Source organism: Manis javanica, chromosome 15 (assembly GCF_040802235.1).
Source record: "Manis javanica isolate MJ-LG chromosome 15, MJ_LKY, whole genome shotgun sequence".
Taxonomy (NCBI): Eukaryota; Metazoa; Chordata; class Mammalia; order Pholidota; family Manidae; genus Manis; species Manis javanica.
The window spans coordinates 59,823,840-59,848,616 of NC_133170.1; the positions used below are offsets into that span (position 1 = coordinate 59,823,840).

A 24,777-nucleotide genomic window follows, 5' to 3' on the forward strand; every position below is an offset into this window, starting at 1 on the left:
AGACTTTGGGGTTAGTGCATTTTTAGCAACTGGTGGTGATATTACCCGAAACAAAGTGAGAAAGACCTTCGTTGGAACTCCTTGCTGGATGGCACCTGAAGTTATGGAGCAGGTACTTGTCTTTCGTCTTTTTGAAATGGTTTAGGGTTTGGCTACAAAACTGAAAAACTGGAGTAGTGTTTACTTTTGTTTGGTTTACAAGTTTCCCCCACTATCTGAGAATAGAGTGGTCCTACCACATACTTTTCCTAAGCCAAAGTGATATAAAGTGAAGAAGTAATTACCATTAATTTATATGGAAAAAAATTTGAGTGTTCCAGATCCCAGAAATAACCTCCCTCTGCCTTTCTGATACCTTAGGGCACATCTTGTTATCAGATGCACAAAATAAGTCGATAAAGCCCAGAGGCTCACAGACACAGTTGGAATGTCTCAGTGCTGAGTGTGGTTCCTGGGAGGGCATGGGGGTCCCTCAAGGCTTGGGGTGGCCTGCTGCCTCTGTTAGGATTGCTCCAGAGCAGACGCTGAGCTCTATTCTCACTTCTCTCCTTTCTTCATGAAAGCAAAAATCCTCTTTGGATTTCTTTCAGTTAGGGAAACAGGGAACAATGTATGTATGTCCTTCTTAAAAGCTGAGTGACATCACATGAACTTTCAGAAAGTACGTGTCATTAGAGGCACTGCTCTGTACCAGATGTCAAGGCAGTATAGAGCATTCATTTTAGATCTCAATCCATATACTCCCAGAACCTGTTTCTTCTCCTGTAATTTCTTGGCATAGAAAATTAAATATTTTATTATGTAATGTGCTGGTGACATAAAAGGAGAGAAATTTGGTAACATATATCAACAACTTTAAAAATATCTTTTAACTCTGTTCTTCTTTCCATTCTAAGAACTAAGGCAATAAAATAATACCGTAACAGAAAATTTGGAAAACAGAAGACTCACTTTCACTGCCTGACATTCAATTCTACTTCTACTTTTTAATAGACTATATACCTGTTTGTAACAGTATTAAAACTTAGGATAATTTTGTATTTTTCAGTGCATTATCACAAGTGGTTTTCCATTTTTTCATACAGAATTCATTTACATTGCTTTCAGTTGGTTATTTAATATTTCTTTAAGTGGATATACTATACCAAAGAACTTCCCCGTTGTTGGTGAACATTCTCTCTGGTTGGATTTTTTTTTCCTGTTACCAAATGTAGTTAGTTTTACCAACTTTAGATTATTTTATTGGTTTGCAACTTATGAATGCTTTTATGATTCTTGATACATACTGGAATCTACCTTTGTAAAGTGTTTTTAGGGTGGTAAAAGTGATCATGTGTATCTGTTCCTTACAGGTCCGTGGTTATGATTTCAAAGCTGATATCTGGAGTTTTGGGATCACAGCAATTGAACTGGCCACAGGGGCAGCTCCTTACCATAAGTACCCGCCAATGAAGGTGAGGCTTGTATCCAGCAACCACCCTGGCTCATCCTTTCTTCGTGTGACATTCTTACACATAGAATTCTGCCTTGCATTCCTTCCAGCTTCTCTGGCACTTAAAAGTTGCTGTTAGATGCTTGGTGTTTACACTGGATGACTTTGCATTGTAATTGACCTCTTTAGCTGTGGCCCTCCATCTCCTCTCTAATTAGGTTGACATTAGGGTCTGCTCCTCTCATTTTAGGGCATGTTGCCCACATCATCCATGTGGATCAGCCCCCAAGGGGTGGTGGGCATATCTTTCATAAGGTCATGGGAAGGGTTGCTATTAGTAATGATAATGGCTAATATCCACTGAGCACTTACACTGTTTTCAGTGCTTTTCATATATTAAGTAAGATAATCCATACAGTACTCATGTGCCATACATAACGCATCATTCTCATTATTAATGAATAAACATTCATATCAAAATGTGTTGTGGTAGGACACTAGCAGCTTTTATAGAAAGGCCTGTTGTTAAATCCTGATGTAGTATTTGTCTGAAATTAGTTGTTAATTCTGTCCCCAGCATTAGTAACAGAATGAGTTTTTTGTGTTTCAAGATAGTACTGCCAGTACTGTTAGTGACGTGTTTTATCTTGTGACTCCTTAGTTACAGTATGCACATGAGATCGACTCTTGTCTGTCTCTGTAGCTGGTATTTGTAGTTCTGCTTGCCCACTTTACAAGGTGACCTGTGAATATTCAAAATGGTGACCACGATTGTGAACTGTTGTCATATCGATGTTATTCACACCCATTTGGTATACTTTAGAACCTTTAAATGATGTTTTCTGTCCCCTTTAAGGTTCTAACACTGTAGAGAGGCTTATGAATGCTGCTCTGTATCTCCATATTCAAAATGAGTATATCGCATACATGTTTGATGGGTGAGACTTGATTGTGTGGAAGATTAGTGGGGTGTTAGGGCTATTGTTTTCCTAAAGGTTGAGACTCTTGGGAATAACAGGATATTCACAAGGTTTTGAAAAAGATGGAGTTTTATTTGCGAGAGGCTACTTTTAGGCCAGAGAAATTGTTTATTCTTAAAAATGAGATAGGGGAGGAGGATAAGGTTTACTTTTTATTCATTGTAGGCAGTGACTCCTGCAGTTGAAGCTAGATGTACACGTTAACCTCTTTGCTCAAAATGAGAAATCCAACTAACCTTAGTAATTCTATTTCAGCAAATGTAAATAAATCTGAAATCTAGTAGTAATTCTGATTGTACCCCCCTTTTATTTTTTAATGTTGACTTTTATAATAATGTCAGACACTATAGAGAAACACAAATCACCCAAAATCCTTCCACATAAATATAATCTTCATAATTTTCATCTCTATGCATCAAGCTAGTATGTAGCGATTGAAAGTTGTGGGAAAAGAGAAGGAAGAGATTTAAGATTGGCAGATTAACCAAGATTGCTCGCTACTGCAGGGAAGGTAGGAAGAATGAGAGCCAAAAGGCTATAGCTTTGTTAACGAGGACATCATCAGTGATTTCTGCAATAGAAGTTTCTGGAGAGCTGTGGGAGGAGATGGCCAGGTTATAAGGGGTCAAGTTGAAGCAGGGCTGTGAATAGGTGAAGTCAGCAAAGTCTCACTCTTCATTTTGTTACGGTTTTAATTTTTTTTTCTTTAAAGATGGTTTGGCAGTATATGAATGAGGATGGAGAATGTGAAGAACCGATTCTCACTGAAGGACTTGCAGTGTTGATACAGTTGAGCTCTTAGCAGGTGCACTGTCTGGAAAACCAGCTATCTATAGGGTATTATTTATGTGGAAAACAACTAAATAATTCTAGGTTCCAAACAACTGGTCTACATGTTAACTTTTAGAAAATAAAATCCGCTTGTATGTTAAGGAGGTTGTCTGTATTGAAAAATCTTTGCCACGGTACTTAATTTTAGTGAGTCTTCAGAAGTTTATATTACATTGAAAATTCTTACAGGTTTTAATGCTGACACTGCAGAATGATCCTCCTTCTTTGGAAACTGGTGTTCAAGATAAAGAAATGCTGAAAAAGTATGGAAAATCATTTAGAAAAATGATTTCATTGTGCCTTCAAAAGGATCCAGAGAAAAGGTAGAATATGAGATAAAGCTTTCTTTTCTTTTCATCTAATATGTAAACCATTGTGGGAAGTCTAAGTATCACATACATAATACATGGGGAGTTATTTGTACATATTCATATGAACTTAGAAAAAATATGCACAGATAATTACACTAGATTAGAAATCAATGAATTGCTTTCTCCCTTCTAATATAGAATATATGGTTAATAGTTCACCTATTTCCTGGTTAATTCTTATAAATTTGTATGTTGTGAATTTTGTGTTAATAAAATACCAAGGGATGACTTGTTTCCATTTTGCATTTACATGTTGTTAAGTAAATAAATATCTCAATGGTGTTTATAATTTTAATAACAAAAGAAATATATGTAGCAAACATTATACTTAATATCAACTAATCATACTTCATTTTGGAAGGATATCTTAGTAAGTATGCCAAAAATTTTGGTTTACTTGTTAACACTAGACAGATTGGAATGCAAGTAAATAAAAACAAACCTGATCATCTAATGTGTATCTTTATGAATTAACCAGAATCATAGAATGTTGGAGATCATTGAGTACAACCTTTACTTTGAGCCCAACCAGCCATAGAGGTACAACTTGAATCCAAAACTCCTGATTCTTAACCTAGGGCTCTCTTTTCCATTGTATCTTATTTCCCATTTCATGTATCTGTTCCACTCAGTTTCTTAATACTTAAAGTTCTTTAATTTTGATTTCTTTAAAACTCTGCAAAAGTCAAAGATTTTAATTGATGTCCTTGGTTGTGTCTTTTGTATATTTAATGGGGATCCAGAATTGACTATTTGAAATACTGGAAAAGGTTTAAAAAAAAAAAAAACAGGTGGTGAAGTTCAAACCTATTTTCAGAATGTTTTCTTTTCCTGACTAATTTGGCATAAAAGACAGGGAACACTTTTGCTTTTGCCAAATTAGTTGACTGAAGTAACAGAATTTTTTGTAAACACTCAGAAATGCTGAATAAATCTATCAAGCTTAGAAACCAAATCCAGAAATGAGCTTTCAATAAAGAGAGGTTGTCAGATGCCAGAAATCACAAGGAAGCCATAAATCAGAGAAGAAATGCCATGAATGAGTCCTTGTGGCTACCCACAGTGGGATACTTTCCATTCCAATAATTTACAGGGTTAGGTCTCTGTCTTCCATGTGGCAACTGGAGATGAGATACTGGGTCCACCCTATAGGTATTTTGAACTGAGATCTCTGCTTACAACTTGGATCTTCAGAAGCCTGTGTCCTGCATAAAAGGATAGACCAGAAAACAAAAAATCTGTCCATCATCACAAAGACACAACAAAAATCTCTTCTGAATAATTAAGAACTCCAATTATTCTATAGGTTTATAGCCTGAATTTACACTACCCCTATTGTCCACGAACCCACTGGGTTAGAAAGTAAAAAAATTATTGCCAAGCCCATTTTATTTCTTGGCAGAAGCAATTGGAAAACTGCACTGTTAGGATAATTCCAAAACCCAGGTCCATGATATTCCTGCACATAAATGCCCCATTGAAGATAAGATGACAATCCAGAATTACAAAACACTGTGAAGCACTACACTGTGAACCAGGGTCAACAGACAAAACAAGCAGTGGGATTAGTGCTTCAAGAACTTTGGATATTGCAAAGATACATGAGAAGACTATGAAATAAATATATTTAAAATAATTAAAATCATTAAAGAAGAAATCAAAACCGTGAGAAAAGAATGACTATGACGAAAAACCAAATAGAACTGCTAGAGATGAAAAATACAGTAATTTAAATGAAAAACTTCATGGATTCCCTTGAGTGTAGGCTGGTTCTGTGACTTGCTTTGATGAATAGAGTATGAACATGGACAAATAGCAACTTACGAGTAGAGAAACATGGTAGTCACCTCACCAAGTGATCAGGTTTAATATCACCAGTAACATGGCATGTTGATCATTATATACTCCTGGATATGATGCAATGAGAAGGGCACCTCACCTCTGAGGTATTCTTTTCCCGAATCTGTAACCTTAGGTCTATAATGAAGAAACCTCAGACAGACCTGAATTGAGGAACATGGTACAAACTACTTGACGAGTACTTGCCAAAAGTGTCAAAGAAAGAGTTCTCGAGGAGCCGTGAAGACTAAGTGTGGTGTGTCCAGGATTAGATACTGGAACAAAAAAGGAGTGTTGGTGGAAAATCCGACCAAATCTGAATGAAGTCTATATGAATAGTATTATCCCAATGTTAGTATTTTTAGTGAATTTCTTGATAATTATACATACCATGGTCATGTAACATGTTAACTTTGGAGGAAGCTGGTGAAGGGTATGTAGGAACTCTGTACAATCTTTTCATCTCTTATCTAAGTCTAAAATTATTTCAAAATAAAAGTTCTAGAAAAAGAAAAAATCTAGAAGCTATAGAACATCTATTCCAGTTTGTAAACTAAAATTATTCCTTGTTTAGAACACTTCTAAGGTAAAAAAAAAAAACCACCCAAACCCACAGTAGACTGGTTAAACAAAATAACCAATAAAACAAAAAAGATAATTATTTATTAATTAGTTGTCTACTAATCAAGTTACCAGGCACTGTTGTAAACAATTTACATCAACAGCTCGTTTAATGTTTACAGTAACCCTGTAAGGATGGCACAGTATTTTCTGTTTCACAAATAAAACTGAATCACAGTGAAGTTAATTGACTAAGAGTTTCTTCTCTTAATCACACTATACTGTAAGGAGGAAATTGCTCTGTATGAAACACAGAAAGATAAAAAATGGAAATATGAAAGGTGAACAATTAGAGGATAGAATCAGAAGGTTTAGTGTGTGTGTGTGTGTGTGTATGCAGACATGCACACACATACATATTTTCTAGGAGAGATCAGAATGTGGAAGAAGCAATATTCAAAGAAATAGTGGCTGAGAATTTTCTGGAATTGATAAAATGCTTATATTCCCCGATTAAAGAACCATCCCCCTAATTTCCAAGCAGTATCCTCTTTCCCCACTTGTGTACACTGTTGTTAAACTACTGGACACAAACCGACAGAGAAGCTCTTAACTGCAACTTGAGGGAGCAGATTACGTGCCAAGGAGAAACAGGTGAGCCGATGGCCACTTCCCAGTAACAACAGCTAAGGCCAGAATATATTAGAATAGCGATGAGAGAAAATAAGTGTTGACTAGAATTCTCCATCTAGTCAAACTATTATATAGGAGTAAGCAAGAACTTAAGATATTTTCAGACAGAAAATTGAGTTTCCTGGTCATGTCTTATCACTTAAAGAACTGTAAACTATGTTTAGAGAGATGGAAATGAACCTCTCAGAAAAGAATGTCTCATAAGCAGTGTTGTGCAAATAACCTGTTGAACATGTTGAAATCGTGGATGAAAAAATAGGTGTGGGTGTCAGCTTTCAGTTTGCATGGCACTTTCACATTTATTCTCTAAATTTTTTTTTAATTTAGGTATCATTGATATACAGTCTTATAAAGGTTTCACATGAGCAACATTGTGGTTATACCTTCACCCATATTATCAGGTCCCTCCCCACACACCCCATTTCAGTTACTATCCATCAGCATAGTAAGATGTTATAGAGTCACTACTTGACTTCTCTGTGCTATACTGCCTTCCTCGTGACCCCCCTACATTATGTGTGCTAATAATCATAATGCCCCTTAATCCCCTTTTCCCTCCCTCCCCACACCTTTCACTTTGGTAACTTCTAGTCCCTTCTTGGGGTCTGTGAGTCTGCTGCTGTTTTGTTTCTTCAGTTTTGCTTCATTGTTAATACGCTACAAATGAGTGAAATCATATGGCACTTGTCTTTCTCCACCTGGCTTATTTCACCTTGCATAATACCCTCTAGCTCCATCCATGTCGTTGCAAATGGTAAGATTTGTTTTCTTATTATGACTGAATAATATTCCATGTGTATATGTACTACATCTTTATTCATCTACTGATGGCCACTTAGGCTACTTCCATATCTTGGCTATTGTAAATAGTGCTGTGATAAACATAGGAGTGCATATGTATTTTGAATCTGGGATCTTGTTTTCTTTGGGGAAATTCCAGGAGTAGAATTCCTGGGTCAAATGGTACTTCTATTTTTAGTTTGTTGAGGGACCTCCATATTGCTTTCCACAATGGTCGAACTAATTTAAATTCCCACCAACAGTGTAGGAGGGTTCCCCTTTCTCTACATCCTCACCAGCATTTGTTGTTCCTCGTCTTTTCAGTGTTGGCCATCCTAGCTGGTGTGAAGTGATACCTCATTATGGTTTAATTTGCATTTCCCTGATGATTAGCAATTTGGAGCATCTTTTCATGTGCCTGTTGGCCATCTGAATTTCTTCTTTGGAGAAGTGTCTGTTCATATCCTCTGCCCATTTTTTAACCAGGTTATTTGTTTTTTGGATGCTGAGGCATGTGAGTTCTTTATTTTGGATGTTAACCCCTTGTCAGATGTCATTTATGATTATATTCTCCCATACTGTAGGATGCCTTTTTGTTCTACTAATGGCGTTCTTTGCTGTACAGAAGCTTTTTAGCTTGATGTAGTCCCATCTATTTATTTTTGCTTTTGTTTCCCTTGCCCATGGAGATATGTTCAGGAAAAAAATGCTCTTGTTTATATTCAAGAGATTTTTACCTATGTTTTCTTCTAAGAGTTTTATGGTTTCATGACTTACATTCAGGTCTTTGATCCATTTTGAGTTTACTTTTGTGTATGGAGTTAGACAGTAATCCGGTTTCATTCTCTTACATGTAGCTGCCCCGTTTTGCCAACACCAGTTGTTGAAAAGGTTGTCATTTCCCCATTGTATATCTGTGACTCCTTTATCGCATATTAAATGGCCATATATGTTTGGGTTTATATCAAGGCTCTCTGTTCTGTTCTGTTGATCTATGGGTTTGTTCTTGTACCAGTACCAAATTGTTTTGATTACTGTGGCTTTGTAGTAGAGCTTGAAGTTGGGGAGCGTAATCCCTCCAGCTTTATTCTTCCTTCTCAGGATTGCTTTGGTTATTTGGTGTCTTTTGTGGTTCCATATGGATTTTAGAACTATTTGTTCTAGTTTGTTGAAGAATGCCTTTGGCATCCTACAGTATGGGAGAATATATTTGTAAATGACATATCTGACAAGGGGTTAACATCCAAAGTATATAAAGAACTTACATGCCTCAACACCCAAAAAGCAAATAAACCGATTAACAAATGGGCAGAGGATATGAAGAGACAGCTCTCCAAAGAAGAAATTCAGATGTCCAACAGACACATGAAAAGATGCTCCACATCACTCATCATCAGGGAAATGCAAATTAAAACCACAATGAGATACCACCTCACACCAGTAAGGATGGCCAGCATCGAAAAGATTAAGAACAACAAATGCTGGCAAGGATGCAGAGAAAGGGGAATCCTCCTACACTGCTGGTGGGAATGTAAGCTAGTTCAACCATTGTGGAAAGCAATATGGAGGTTCCTCAAAAAACTAAAAATAGACATACCATTTGACCCGGGAATCCCACTCCTTGGAATATACCCAAAGAATACAAGTTCTCAGATTCAAAAAGACGTATGCACCCCTATGTTTATCGCAGCACTTTTTACAATAGCCAAGATATGGAAGCAACTTAAGTGTCCATCTGTAGATGAATGGATAAAGAAGAGGTAGTACATATATACAATGGAATACTATGCAGCCATAAGAAAGAAAGAAACCCTACTGTTTGCAACAACATGGATGTAGCTGGAGGACATTATGCTCAGTGAAATAAGCCAGGCAGAGAAAGACAAATGCCAAATGATTTCCCTCATTTGTGGAGTATAACAATGAAGCAAAACTGAAGGAACAAAATGACAGCAGACTCAGAGACTCCAAGAATGAACTAGTGGTTACCAAAGGGGAGGGGTGTGGGAGGGTGGGTGGGTAAGGGAGGGAGAAGGGGACTGAGGGGTATTATGTTTAGTACACATGGTGTGGGGGATCACAGGGAGAACAGTGTAGCACAGAGAAGGCACATAGTGGATCTGTGGCATCTTGCTGCACTGATGGACAGTGACTGCATTGGGGTATGGGTGGGGACCTGATAAAATGGGTAAATGTAGTGACCACATTGTTTTTTCATGTGAAACCTTCATAAGTGTGTATCAATCATATCTTAATAAAAATTTTTTTAAAAAGTACAAATAATTTTCTTGAGTATAGGATTTCCAAATTACTGTGTTATTTCTATTTTCCAAATTTCCTGCAACACAAAAATAAAATAGTTACTATTAAGTTGGTTAAAGAAAACCACTGCTTTGTGTGTGAGATACTGAGAAAGCAGAGGAAGACCTTGCTCTGGTAACCAAGGACAAATGGAAACTTACTATGTCCTGTAGGAAGGAATTATTTTGTTTTGTTTTTTTTAGTACATTACTGAAATTATATTTAGTACATTTCTATGCTGTAAACAGTTCCACATTCACCTCCTGGAAAAAGCAAATTTTTTGTAGAGTTTATAAGGCTATGAATGATGTGGCCTGTCATCTTCTCTGTCTACCTTCTCTCAAGCCAGAGTGGCCTCTTTGCCCTTTTCTGAATATGTAAAATTTACTTCCATTCTAATACTTTCACACTTTCTATTCCCTCTGCCTTAAATGCTTTTCCCAAATATATCAACATAACTTGCTTATATGCATCAAGGTTTTGCCCAGATTTCACCCTATCTATCCTCTTTAAAATTGCACTCACTCCCACTTCCTGAACTTCACAGTCCACATTTTAGGGAGCACTTATCACCTAACATACTTACTAATTGCTTACGTGCTTATGCCTGATTGATCCTACTTGATTTAAGGCTAGCTGTGAACAAGAACCTTGTCTTTTTTGTTCACTTTTGAAATTGCAGTGCCTAAAACTTCAAACTTCTATATGATAGCCATTAGCCACCCATGCCTATTATTTAAATTTAAATAATTAAAAATAAATACAGTTAAATTTCAAAAAAAAAAGAATGTCTTTGGAATTTTGATAGGGAGTGCATTGAATCTGTAGATTGCTTTAGGCAGGATGGCTTTTTTGACAATATTCTTCCTGTCCATGAGAACGGGATGTGTTTCCATTTATTGGTATCTTCTTTAATTTCTCTCTTGTAGTTTTCAGGGTATAGGTCTTTCACCTCCTTGGTTAACCTCGATTTTATTTATTTAATGCTCTGATCTTTGTTATGTCCCTTCTTCTACTGACTTTGGGCCTCATTTCTTCTTCTTTTTGTGGTTTCATTAATTGTGAGTTTAGACTGTTCTTTTGTGATTGTTCTTTTTTTTTGAGGTAAGCCTGTATTGCTGTATACTTTCCTCTTAGAACTGCCTTCACTGCATCCCACAGATTTTGGGGTGTTGAGTTGTTGTTTTTATTTTTCTCTATACGTTGCTTGATTTTTGTTTTTATTTGGTCACTGACCCATTGATTATTTGGGAGCATGTTGTTAAGCCTCCATGTGTTTGTGGGTGTTTTTGTTTTCTTTGCATAATTTATTTCTAATTTCTACTTTTGTTGTCTTAGAAGCTGGTTGGTACAATCTCAATCCTGAATTTACTGAGGCTCTTTTTGTGGCCTAGTATGTGATCTATTCTCAAAAATCTTCCATGTGTACTTGAGAAGAATGTGTATCCTGCTGCTTTGGGTGTAGTGTACTGTAGATGTCTGTTAGGTCCATCTTTTCTAATGTGTTGTTCAGTGCCTCTGTGTCCTTACTTATTTTCTGTCTGGTTAATCTGTCCTTTGGAGTGAGTGGTGTGTTGAAGTCTCCTAAAATGAATGCATTGCATTCTATTTCCCCCCCCCCTAATTCTGTTAGTATTTGTTTCACATATGTAGGTGCTCCTGTGTTGGGTGCATAGATATTTATATAATGGTTATATCCTCTTGTTGGACCAATCCCTGTATCATTAAGTAATGTGCTTCTTTGTCTCTTGTAACTTTCTTTGTTTTGAAGTCTATTTTGTCTGATACAAATACTGCAACTCCTGCTTTTTTCTCCCTATTGTTTGCATGTAATATCTTTTTCCAACCGTTCACTTTCAGTCTGTGTATGTCTTTGTCTCTTGTAGGCAGCATATAGATGGGTCATGTTTTTTTATCCATTCTGTAACTATGTCTTTTGATTGGTACATTCAGTCCATTTACATTTAGGGTGATTATTCATAGATATGTACTTATTGCCATGTGGTTACCAAAGGTTCAAGGGAAGCTTCTTTACTGTCTAACAGTTTTAACTTGCTTATTACACTATTTTAAACAATCTAAAAGTTTTTCTCTCTTCTTTTTGTTCTTCCTCCATTCTTTGTATATTAGGTGTCATATTCTGTACTCTTTGTGTATCCCTTGACTGACTTTGTGGGTAGTTTATTCAGTTTTGCATTTGCTTAGTAAATAATGGGTCTACTTCCTTTACTGTGGTTTTATTTTCTCTGATGACAGCTATTTAACCTTAGGAGCCCTTCCATCTATAGCAGTCCCTCTGAAATATACTGTAGAGATTGTTTGTGAGAGGTAAATTCCTTCAACTTCTGCTTATCTGCAAATTGTTTAATTCCTGTTTCAAATTTAAATGATAGTCTTGCTAGGTAGCATATTCTTACTTCGAGGCCTCTCTGTTTCATTGCATTAAATATATCATGCCACTCCCTTCTGGTCTGTAAGGTTTCTGCTGAGAAGTCTGATGATAGCCTGATGAGTTTTCCTTTGTATATGATCTTTTTTCTCTCTCTGGCTTCTTTTAATACTCTTACCTTGTCCTTGATCTTTGCCATTTTAATTATTATATGTCTTGGTGTTATCTTCTTTGGGTCTCTTGTGTTGGGAAATCTGTTCACTTCCATGGCCTGAGAGACTTTTTCCTTCCCCCACTGGGGAAGTTTTCAGCAATTATTTCCTGAAAGACACTTTCTATCCCTTTTTGTCTCTTTTCTTCTGATACCCCTAAAATGCGAATATTGTTCCATTTGGATTAGTCATGCAGTTCTCTTAATATTCTTTCATTCCTAGGGATTCTTTTTTCTCTCTTTGCCTCAGCTTCTTTGTATTCCTGTTCTCTAATTTCTGTTTAATTTACCATCTCCTCTACCTCATCTAATCTTTTTTTAAATTCCTGCATTGTATGTTTCATTTTGGATACTGTATTTTTCAAAGTTTATTTTTCTTGAAGTCCTCCCTGAGGTCTTGAATATTTTTCTGCAGCTCCATGAGCATGTTTATGATTTTTATTTTGAAATCTTCATCAGGAAGATTGGTGATTTCAGTTTCACTTAGTCCTCTTTCTTGTGTTTGTAGGATTTTGGTTTGTACTAGGTTCTTTTGCCGTTTCATATTCCTGATGATTGCTATGGAATAATAACTGTGTAGTCGGGGCCCTCTAAGTGCCCAGAAACTCCACTCTCTGGAGCTGGTCAGTACCTGGAGCAGTGGCGGGGGTCACAGGTGAGCGGTGCTGGTACCTGCTGGGAGGAAAAAGCTCTTTCCTGCTTCCCAATAGTGCCTTCCTCCACTGCTAGGGCCAGTGGGCAAAGTGTGCAGGGAGAAGCCTCTATGCTATACCTTTGTAGCTGGCATAGGCAGGGCTGCCCTTTGGCTGGCCTTTGGTGGGGTCATCAGGCTTGCAATCTGGCCCCCACTGGGAAGGAGGAGCGGCAGGCTGCATATCATGGTGGGGAGCCTTGGCACTGCATTGCCAGACAGGATTGATTGCCGGAAGCTCCTGGAAGTTCCTAACCTGCTGGGCTGGGTGTCGTGGGATGATTTTGTCCACCTGTCTTCCTGAGCAACAAGCTCTGTGTAATCCTTGGCACTTTAGCTGCCCTCTCACTGTTGGTAAGGCTTTCAAAGTACCCACCTTTCTTTTGTGCTGGAGGGGCAGGTTGTGGGTACCATTCTTCACAAGTGACTGGAATCTCAGTCCCCCTGAATGTTCTGCCTGTCTTTGCTTTCCAACACCTCTAATCTCCAGAGCACCATGTAATGTGGGTTCATGTTCCTGGAGTAAATCTCCAGTGCTGGGTATTGAGTAGTCTTGGGCTTCCACTCCCTCCTTGTTCCATTTCTCTTTCTCCTGCAGGTGAACTGGGGTGGGAGGGCATGGATACCACTGGATTGAGACTTTGGTACTTTAGCCTTTTCCATGAGGTCTCTTTTCCCCAGATGTAGGCCATCTGTTGCAGTCTTTTTCTGGTCGCTCTTTCAGGTTTAGTTGTAGTTGCTGTATTTTCCTGTTATATGGTTTGGGGAGGAGGTTTCTGCCTCATTTCTCACGCTGCTATCTTGCTTAATCACTTTTCCTTATTCTCTTAGTTTAATCTTTGTGATAAACGTCAAGGCCCTGGTTCTCAAGCTGGAGTGCACATTGGAATCACCAGAGGAGTTTAAAAACTATGGATACCTGGGTTTACCCTTCAGATTCTGTTTTAATTAGTGTTGAGTAGAGCCTGAGCACTGGGATTTTTTCAAAAACTCCCTGATACTTTACCCAGCAGTGTTCAGTCACTGCTTTCAGGTAGTTGGCCAGGTAACCCTGACTCTTAAAGACATGATTTGCTCAGGATTACCTGGTAGATGTGTGGCACGATCAGGTCCAGTATTTTTATATGTTGTATTATTTTTTATTCTCAATCATATCTGAGACTTCACTCAGACAAAGTAAGACTATATAGCTCAATGAGAAACTGAGTTTAGATTTGGGGAATATACATTACTTATAGAATCTTCAGTATTTTTAAAGGAGGTTATGAAGTCTATTTTTAAGAATATGTAGTTATCTAAACTGAAGGATGCCAGGTAGCCTTATGGCAAGAAGCACAGACCTGATTTGGTTCATTTATGAGTTTAAATTTATTTTTATGCCTCATTAAAGTAGATATTATCTAGCCTAGTTCTTGGTAAATAATACTAAATAGTAAATATATGGGGAGTCACTAGGAGTCCTGCTTCCAAAAGAAACATTTCATTGAGGAATTTTCCAGGGAACCTACAATAAGTGTTACCAGAGAATTTCTATTTGATTTTTTTATTCTACTCAATGTTTTGTCCCTGTTTTATTCTACTTTTTGCTTTTCAGTAGAGTAAGGAAAGTGGAGTATGCTGAATTTTTATCTTGCTGCTCAAGAAATAATTTTCTGAATTTCGAAGGTGGAAACCCACATCACACTTGAGTTAACCATTAAAACTTTTTTTTCTGGTTTTAGACCAACAGCAGCAGAACTGTTAAGGCACAAATTTTTCCAAAAAGCAAAGGTAGGAAGTCTTAACTTTTGATTTTGTCTGTTCCCATGATCCTCCTCAGTTTCCCAAATTAGATTGACTACTCAGAAGTTGAATTATATGAAGATGATGATATTTGTAAAAAATGATGGTTGATCAAATAATTGCCAAGGGCACTACCTATACAAACTTTGGTAATTCAGATACATTCTTTAGAATTATTAAATATATTTCATAAAATTAAATGTCAGATTAAATTTGTAACAACAATGAATATTAAATCTTGCCATTATAAATATAGTATGTGAAAACTGCTGAACTCTCATTTCAGGGTTTATTACTGAATTAGTAAACATCTCATGGGATGTTACTGTAGATTGAAATGTGGGACCATGATCCCAAAGGATATACGGTAAAGCAAACTTTTCATAGATAATGGCTTACACAGTACACTAAAGCTCTGTCTCAGTGTATAAAATCATGTCGTAATTAATGTACTAGAGGAGCTTCTGAATAAAAGAATGGAAGATTTTCTGAAACTTCTTTATAAAAATCACTATATCACATGTTAATTGTGGTGAATATTCTGTGTCAGTTTTTGGGGTTCATTAAAATTTCTGTAAGAAGAAAACATGTATTTTTCCCTTCCAGAATAAAGAATTTCTTCAAGAAAAAATATTGCAGAGAGCACCAACCATTTCTGAAAGAGCTAAAAAGGTAAATGGAATTTAATTCAGTTTTCCAGGAAAATTCCTTAGGATAGATTTACTTTTGCATTTTGATAGTATATGTTAAGTGTAGGCTAACTTGGGTGATAATATCAGTATTATGCATTTTCTTTAGCATTCTATATACATTCATTAAGCAGGTATTAGTCTCTTGTATTACTCTCTTACCTATTAGAATGAGAAGTATGCTGCACAATATATGAATTAATTTCAAACTCTATTAAATTGCTATTTGCAACTATCAGAAGTTGGTAGTGAACTTGGGCCCTTTCTTCATATCTTACAAAAACATGAAGATACCACTTGACACCTACAGGGTGACTATAATAAAAAAGACAGGCAGTAGAAGTGTTGATAAAAATGTGGAGAAATTGGAATCCACACACACTACTGATAGAAATGCAAAGTGGTGCAGCTACTTTAGAAAGTAGCCTGGCAGGGCCTTAAAAGAGTAAACAGAAGTGCCATCTGACCCAGCAGTTGCACTCCTCAGTATACTCAAGGGAATTGAAAACATGTATACAGGAAGATATGTATGCTATTGTTCATAGCAGCATTATTTATATTAACTGAAAGTGAAAACAACCTGAAGGTGTCCATCTGCTGATGATTGGATATATAAAATGTCATGTTCCAATTATAGAATGAAATAATATTTGGTAATAAAAGGGCATGAAGTACTGATAAATGCCATAAGAGGATGAACCTTAAAAACATGCTAATTGAAAGCCAGTTACAAAACCACATATTGTTTGATTCAGAAATGTCCAGAAAAACTGAAGGAATGAAATCATTGAAGAAAAATTTCCAAAACTGATAGTCACAAATTTCCAGATTGATAAAGCCCAAATACCTAGTGCAATGAATGAAAATAGACCAACACTAAGGCACATGACTATGACAGCTCAGAACACTGGAGGCAAAAAGAATATCCTACAGCTTTCCAGAGGAGGAGGACAGGTCACAGATGGCATCAGGGGCATAATGACCTCAGTAGCAGCCCCAGAAGCCAGGTCACAATGGAGCAGTTGTGTTCAACATTATGAACAAAAATTATTTCTAACACAGGCAAACTATTAAGTGAAATATGGGGATGGAATAAAATGCTTTAATAAATGTGCCATGTTAATAGTGGGGAAAGTGCTTAGGTAAGAACAGGGGAGTCATGTGATCCAGGAAGCATGGTCTTCTGGATGATGGTGGAGTGAAATCTGAACTATCAGACCTGGTATGAAACCAGTGTAGGGTGGAGCAGATCAGAGGCTCTGGGGAGGGCTTCCTCAAGAAGATGATAACTGATAATACCTAGTGTATATGAATGTGGTAAGAGATTTATGCACCTGGGAGAGATTTGGGGGATAAATGTGTCGAGTATATGCAAACAAGCAAATACTAATTCCAGGAGAAACAAGTTTTTCAGGAAAGTAATTGTAATATACAATAAGGCTCAGCTGTATCATTTATATCATGCCATGTAAATAATGAATATTGATTTAATCAAACTTTCATTATATCTTGAGGAAAGACTGGTGAGTTAATAATAAGGCTAAGTTCTCATCTTCCATAGTGGGAAGTCCGATAGTTAATGCCTAAAACCAGAAAATCAAGGTGTAATAAAAAGAATGTACTACTTAGAGAAATGAATGTAAATTCCAAAAGAATAATTAAAATGAATTGAAAGTAGTTGCCCTGGGGGAAGTGGATGAAAGGTAGATGATTGCTGTTTTTCTTATCAAAACTTGCCCAGCTATGCTCTTGAAAACGTAGGTATAATTGTGACTTCAAAAATTAAAATGAAAAAGAAAAAGGCAGAATCTTTTTTATCTTGGGTTTCTTTTGGGGTTTGAAACCTGCTTTTTTGTTTGTTTTAACACTTAAGACATAAAACCATTAATCAGACTTGACATGTGACTTCACATAAGGAGGATTTGAATTATGTTCAGGCTCAGAGTATGAGTGTAGGCAGTCAGTGGCTGTAGAGCCAGATGGCGGAGATGGAACAGACAGTGAGAGGGCAAGGAGAATTTACTTATAAGGGGTGGTCCTCTGCTTACCCTGTCAAGGTAACAGGAGAGGGACACGTGATCAACTGTACAGTAACGTCAGACACAGCCACAGTCCATGTTTCTCTTCCTAACGAGCAGGTTCGCAGAGTGCCAGGCTCCAGTGGCCGTCTTCATAAGACAGAAGATGGCGGCTGGGAGTGGAGTGATGACGAATTTGATGAGGAAAGTGAGGAAGGGAAAGCAGCCATTTCACAACTCAGGGTAAGTTCTGTTACTTATGTGCTTTAGCTAGATCTCTTTGTCTGAAGCCTCTGAAATAATACATAACCTGTTTCTGATCAGTTTAACCAGGTAAAACCTAAAAAGTACAAGTGTTAGTGACAGAATCTCCTTGGACATCTTATTAACAACAAGAGCCCAGTTTATGTGCAGAAATGTTCTGTCACATCAGCCCAGTTCTATGTGGAAAAGTGTTCTGGCACATCTGTTTGAAAATGATATTTTGGGTGTCTAAAAGTAAATCTATAAATAGGTGTCTAAAAATAAATCTGTAGAGATGAAAACTACAGTGTCAGATGAAAAGACGCCAGATGAAATTAATGTCTGATTAGACATTGCAGAAGAAAAGATTAGTGAACTTCAAAGCCTGACAGGCAAATTTGTCCCTGAAATCTGCTAAACTTGTACCCGAGGAGGAACAGTATACCTCTTCTCTAGTTGGTAGATCCTGGTTGGTGTGTGTGTTAGTTTTTACCAGAAGCAGTGAGGACAAGGGTCTTGTTTTGGTTTTGTTTCATCACCCTTGCCTAAAGTTAATACCTCAAGCTGATTGTTAAGACTCATTCCCAAGAATAGAAATATGTATACCAGATATTCGTGTTTGAGATGATTACATCCTTGACTGCTTAAAACCTTTTTGTGGCATAAGCAGTAGGGAGGTGGTATATCTATGCCTGTTACTGAGATCTGCTCTGCAAGAGCACTTTTGACTCTTGCTGATCAGCATTGAATACTGGCTGATCTTGTTTATCATATGAGGTCTTTGAGTTTTGTCCTTTTGCAGAGCTAAGTTAAAAGAGACCTTGCCAATGAAAATTAGCAAAAATTTTTTAAGCTCTAATCTTGGAAAAGCTCTTCAAGAGATAACAAAGGCAAACACTTGTTTACATATGATTGTGAGTTTGTTTCTTTATAAATGTGAGACTGGGGCATCCTTTCTTCCTTACTTTTCATGAGATTCCTCTCTGAATTGATATTCTCTCGTAATTTTATGTTAAAGTGACCAGAGGAAGCTAGAGCTACACAAACCTTATAGTTCTAGCTTCCTTTGAAAGAGATGATAATGTTTTTTTCCTTTAGCCAACAAATAATATTTGGAAAGATAAATTAGAGCTTTTTGATATTTGATCATTATTCCCTACCTATGTACAAGAGAAATTTAGTAGTTAAAATATTATAGTTCTGACATACTGATAGGAGCTTTTTCATAGCCTAGTACACTGGTATCTAAACAGCATAGCAAATTATATACTTTGTTCCCAGAATAAGCAGCTTTCTGTGTTTCTCATGTTACCCAGTATTTTTCATATTATCGTAGCCCTTTTTGAAACCATGAATTCTTTTTTAAAAAGAGAGTCTTTTAAAACTAACTTGAACTACATTAAAAGAATACATCCTGCTCAAATAGGTGGGATAAAAGGATGCCTCAACATAAGGAAATTTTTTGATAGTTAAAGGCCTTAAGAGAAAAAAATTAAATTATTTTTATATAGTCTGAAATAGCCTTTGACAAAATTCACTCCATACTCCTAATAAAGACTTGCACAGATTCAGATTTCCATCTTTATATAATTTTCCTTCTACCAAAGGGCTTCCCTTAACATTTTTTATAGAGTAGGTCTGCTGGTGATAATTTCTTGAAAGTTTTATGTCTGAAAATGTCTCTTTCACCTTTGTTTTGAAAAGATATGTTTGTTGGGTATAGAATTCTAGCTTGATAGGCTTTTTCTTTCAATATTTTAAAGATATTGTTCTGGTGTATTCTTGTTTACGTTGTTTCCAGTGAGAAATCTGATACCCTTATTGAAAGGAAGGAGTGACACACAGCAGCAATTCACCGGAGGATTACACTTTATTAGGGAAAGATGCTGGGTTATATAGGAAGGGGCATGAGCTGATTGAGGTGTCACTTCTACGGGGCTGGTGGCTATTGGCTAGGTGCTGGGATGGGAGGGGGGCAAGAGGTGATTGGGCTTCAGGTGGCGCCAGCGGGAACCGAAGACCCGGAAGAGAAGGAGGAAGTTTGCCATCTTATGGGTGGGGGCCCTTCATTCCCCACTTTCTCCTCTATGGGGTTGTGGACGTTGCTTTCTCTCTGACTGCTTCCTGCTGAACGGGGGCAGAGAAGGGAGTGAGGGCTTGAGGATTGGGAGGAAAGGGTTGATAGGACTCCCCACAATAAGGATGAGTAGATGTGGACTTCTTCAGGTTGGAAATCAATGAAGGTTCCCTGTAACCATAGGTCAAGGACTTGTTGATTCCAATGGTGCCAAGAGGATACAGGTGCCAGAAGCCAGGCGTCTGCAGCTAGTGTTTCCAGGAACAGTTTCCAGAGGGAGAGGGGTCCATCTCAGCGTGTGGTGAGGAGGTTACGTTAGGGTGAGGGATCTTCTGTGGCTAAAAGCTGGTAGTTCCTGAGTAAAAGCTGGTTGAAAGTTTGATTAGAGATTTTACTGACTTGGGATTTGATAAATTTTACTATACAAGGCAAGAAGAGACAGGCGAGAAGAATGACTATTATGGGGCCTGCAATGGGCCAGAGCCAGGTGAGGAGGGGGTTTGTTAGTATTGAAGAGAGTGGCTCAGAATTGGAAGCAGAGTGGAGGCTGGAGGCAAGATCGGTGAGTTTGGTAATGTCAGTTTCTACAATGCCGGAGTTGTTGATGTAATAGCAGCACTCTTCTCGAAGGAAGACGCAGGTGCCGCCCTTTTCGGCTGTAAGCAGATCTAAGGCCTGCTGGTTTTGAAGGGTGACCTTAGCTAACGAAGTGACCTGTCTTTGGAGAGAGGCCAGGGAATCGGCAGTGGATGTCAGTGCTCCCTCAAGCTTGGCGTTGAGATCTCTAATTGCCCATAGAGAGTGACCCAAGGCTCCCCCTGAAAATCCTGCCTCAGTGGCTGAGGTGGCTAGGGAAATACCAACCCTGCTTCTGGCCTGCCTTTCCCCACTTGCTGATGTGGTGGGAATGGAGAACAAAGAACATCCTATTTACGCATTCCATGACCAACTGACAGAGCTTAATGAAGGAGTGTCGGGGTGAGGAGGATAATGGTTCTTCAGGGGGGGGCCCTTGCTGAGGGTGTATAGGGGTCTCGCCAACAGGGAGAAGTTAGGGATCCACGCTCTAAAATACCCAGCCAGGCCTAGAAAGGGAAGGATTTCTGTCTTGGTTTTGGGAATGAGCAGGTCAGAGAGGAGTCATTTTCTGTCTAAGGTAATGGACTTTCTTTGTTGAGATAGAAGGAATCCGAGGTAAGTGACAGAAGGGGAAGAGATTTGAGCTTTGACGGGGGATACCCGGTAACCTCTGGAAGCTAGAAGGTTAAGTAGGGAAGCAGTGTCAAGTTGAGACTGTTCCCACGAGGGACTGCAGAGTAGAAGATCGTCCACATATGGTAATAAGGTGGACTCGGAGTGATCATAATGAAACTGTTTGAGGTCCTGAGCTAGGACCTGTCCAAAAATATGGGGACTGTCTCGGAAGCCTTGTGGCAAAACCGTCCAAGTGAGTTGTTCAGAATGTCTTGTGTATGGGTCCATCCAGGTGAAGGCGAAAAAATCTTGGGAGGAGGGGTCCAGAGGGATAAAAAAAATGCGTCCTTGAGATCTAGGACTGAGAAGTGGGAGGCCGAGGCAGGGATCTGTGATAAAAGGGTGTATGGATTTGGAACTAAGGGATGGATAGGGACGACGGCCATGTTGATGAGGCGAAGGTCTTGGACAAGGCCGAAAGATCTGTTGGTTTTTTTTAACAGCTAATATGGGGGTATTAAACGGGGAGTGAGTGGGTCTGAGGTAATTTTTGTTTAAAAGTTCTTGAATGATGGGTTGAAGGCCTATGAGGGCTGAAGTGGTTAGGGAGTATTGGGCCTGAGAGATATACTGAGAGGGGTCACGTAATTTGATAGAGGCAGGAGGACATAGAGCCACGAAGGGGCTTGTAATGTCCCAAATTTTGGGATTTACAGGATGTATGAGGGCGGAACTGGAGCTTTCATTGGGTAGAGGGGGGTCGTTGGCTATGAGAACCATCAGAAAGGGAGTACTGGGGGCTGTGGGAGTGGATATAGTTTTGGAAATGTGGAGGAGAGAAAGGATGTCCTGTCCTAGTAAAGGGATGGGACACTGGGGCATAACCAGGAAGGAGTGGGAGAAAGGTATGGGATCGTCTTGGATTGTGCATAAAAGGGGGGAGGTTTTAATGGGAAAATCTGTTTACCTCCTACCCCGACTATAGGAGTAATGGCAGGCGTGGTAGGGCCCCGGTATTCTTGCAAGACTGAGAAGGTGGCTCCTGTGTCTAGGAGGAAGGAGATGGGGCAACCGTCTACTATTAAAGTAACCCTGGGCTCCTGTTTGGTGATGGAAATGGTTGGGCGAGAAGCCCCCGGGCCCCGTCAATCTTCTTCTGCCAGTCCCACTACGGCGGGCTTAGGATGGGGGTTGTTCGACCAGCCTCCCCTTCGGGTGGTTGGGCAATCAGATCCCCAGTGGCCCTTTTTGTGGCATCTGGGGCATGGGGTGGTAGGAGATCTGGGGGAGGGGCATGCCCTTGACCAATGTCCTTCTTTTCCACACTTAAAACAAGCTCCTGGGGGCGGGGCTTGTTTGTAGAGGGGTGCCCAGGTTGTGGTTTTATCAGCTGGGCCAACATTTAGAAGTTGGCCTGATCAGCCTTTTGTTTACTGCATTCTTTCTCCTCCTTCTGGTTATGGAAGACTTTAAAGGCCACTGTTAGGATCTCAGTCTGTGGGGTAGCGGGGCCCTGTTCTAACTTTTTGAGTTTAGCTTTAATGTCGGGGTAGCTTTGAGCTGGAAAGTATGTCATAAGGACATGTCTTCCATCAGGCGTTTCTAGGTCTAGGCTGGTATATTGTAATAGGGCTTGAGTGAGCCTAAGAACTCGGAGGGAGTTTCCTCCCTCCTTTGAATTATGTCTTGGAGCTTTTGAAAATTGACTACTTTACGAGCTATCTTTTTCAGACCTGCTATTAAGCAGCAGGCGAAGATATCTCGAGAGTGGAGACCCATGGCGGTGTTATAATCCCAGTGTGGGTCTTGTTCGGGGACAGCGGTGGGGCCAGGGGGATAGGTGGGGTCAGTCCTGTGGGTTTCGGTAGTGTGCGTTTGGGCGAAGTCCCAAACTCGTCTACGCTATTCAGGGAGGAGAGTATTGGCCAGGAGCATGAAAATGTCATGATGTGTGAGGCTGTAAGACTGGAGGGTCTATTGAAACACCCTGATGTATGTCGTGAGAGCAGTGGAAAAGGAACCTAGGCGTTTCTCAAGTTGGGCTAAATCTCCTAAGGAGAAAGGGACGTGAACACGCACGATGCCTTCGGATCTCGCTACCTCCCAGAGGGGGGTGATAATTTTGGGCGGCCCTTGGGACCGAGTCTGAGGGGGACTGATGGGTTCTGGCTCAGTCTGTGGGGGAGAAACAGGTGATGGGGGCAAAGATGGAGGAGGCTCCTGGGACTTAGAGGGGGGCTGAAAGGCTCAGGCTCGATCTGCAGGGTGGGGGAGGTGAGGGGGATGAAGGCGGAGGGGTGAGGTGGGGGAGGAGATGGTGGTGGAGGAAGGGGGAGGGGCTTTTGTAGGAGAGGAGGGGGAAGGAAGTGGAGGGAGGCTTCTGCTGGGGAGGAAGTGGAGGCGGCGGCAAAGGCGGAAGAGGGCGGGGTTGTAGGAGGGGGAGGGGCTGAAGGGGGAAGCTTGTATGGCGGAGGTTCATCAGCTGGGTCAAAGGTAATCAAAGAGGGACTGGGAGTATTTGGAGGGGAGGGAGACGGCTTGCAGGCTAGGAGAACTTGGGGTGGGGAACAGGTGGTGCAGAGGCTGGGATTTTGAGCTAGGAGGCAAAAAGCTTTGATATAGGGAATCTCCTTCCATTTTTTCAGGTGCTGGCAGCAGTTAAAAAGATCGCGAGTGATGTTAGGATCAAGAGATCCCCCTGCGGGTCATTGGTTGTGATTGTCTAGGGGGTATGTCAGCCAATCTTGGGAGCAGTATTTATGGAGAAGTTTTGGTTTTATATCAGGCGTCAGGGAGAGGGTGGCTAGATACTTGAGCAGGCATTCAAGAGGTGAACTTTCAGGGAGGGATGAGGAGGCTCCCATGGCTAAAGGACAGAGAAGGAGACAAACAGGGGAAGACGAAAGGAGATCCTTGGACTGGGAGCAGACCGCAAGGAGACAAAGGGCGTCCCCGATGATCCTTGGTGGTCTGCGGAAACTCGTATATGAGTTGGAATTTCTTAGGAAGTGTGGGTCATCACCCAGACTTCTCTAAGAAGGCAGAGTGCCGGAGTCACGAGGAACCTAGTACTAGGAATTTTCGGCGGAAGGAACGGAAGGAGGAGGTGGGGGGAGGGAGCGTTCTCATCCACAAAGGAGTCACCTCGTTTATGGCTGTTGGAGGAGGGGCCTGAGGGTCCGCCACAGCCATGACGGCCTGAGGTGGGGAGAGTTCCCTCCTCATCCCCGAGCGTCAGGGCCTTGCCGGACAATCACGGTCAATGGCGCTGCGATAGCTCGGGGAAGAGCGGCCTGCTCTGGGGGAAAACTTACCCAAAGGCTAGAGAGGAGTGGTGAGTGTGATGAGCCAGCGCCGGAAAAAGAGGACGAGGGCAAGCTGCTGCTGGTGTCCAGGGGAAGACAGGGCCCAGTTGGGGTGTCCTGTCTCCTGGGTTTCGGCACCAATGAAAGGAAGGAGCGACACACAGCAGCAATTCACCGGAGGATTCCACTTTATTAGGGAAAGGTGCTGGGTTATATAGGAAGGGGCAGGAGCTGATTGAGGTGTCACTTCTATGGGGCTGGTGGCTATTGGCTAGGTGCTGGGATTGGGAGGGGGGCGAGAGGTGATTGGGCTTCAGGTGGCGCCAGCGGGAACCGAAGACCCGGAAGAGAAGCAGGAAGTTCGCCATCTTATGGGTGGGGGCCCTTCAC

General features: G+C 40.0%; 1 protein-coding gene across 2 annotated transcripts in view; it reads left to right on the plus strand.

Moving 5' to 3' along the window:
* The window catches only part of OXSR1 (oxidative stress responsive kinase 1), a 103,395-nt gene that overhangs the window by 63,160 nt on the left and 15,458 nt on the right, over nt 1-24,777 (plus strand). For both annotated transcript variants that reach the window (XR_012125845.1, XM_037014160.2), the window contains exons 6-11: nt 3-112; nt 1,353-1,454; nt 3,433-3,566; nt 14,801-14,849; nt 15,468-15,533; nt 17,689-17,811. Coding sequence is in view for 1 of the 2 variants with exons in the window: in XM_037014160.2 (XP_036870055.1) it covers nt 3-112; nt 1,353-1,454; nt 3,433-3,566; nt 14,801-14,849; nt 15,468-15,533; nt 17,689-17,811 (584 nt within the window). In the remaining variant the exon portion in view is untranslated. The remainder of the gene's footprint in view (nt 1-2; nt 113-1,352; nt 1,455-3,432; nt 3,567-14,800; nt 14,850-15,467; nt 15,534-17,688; nt 17,812-24,777) is intronic.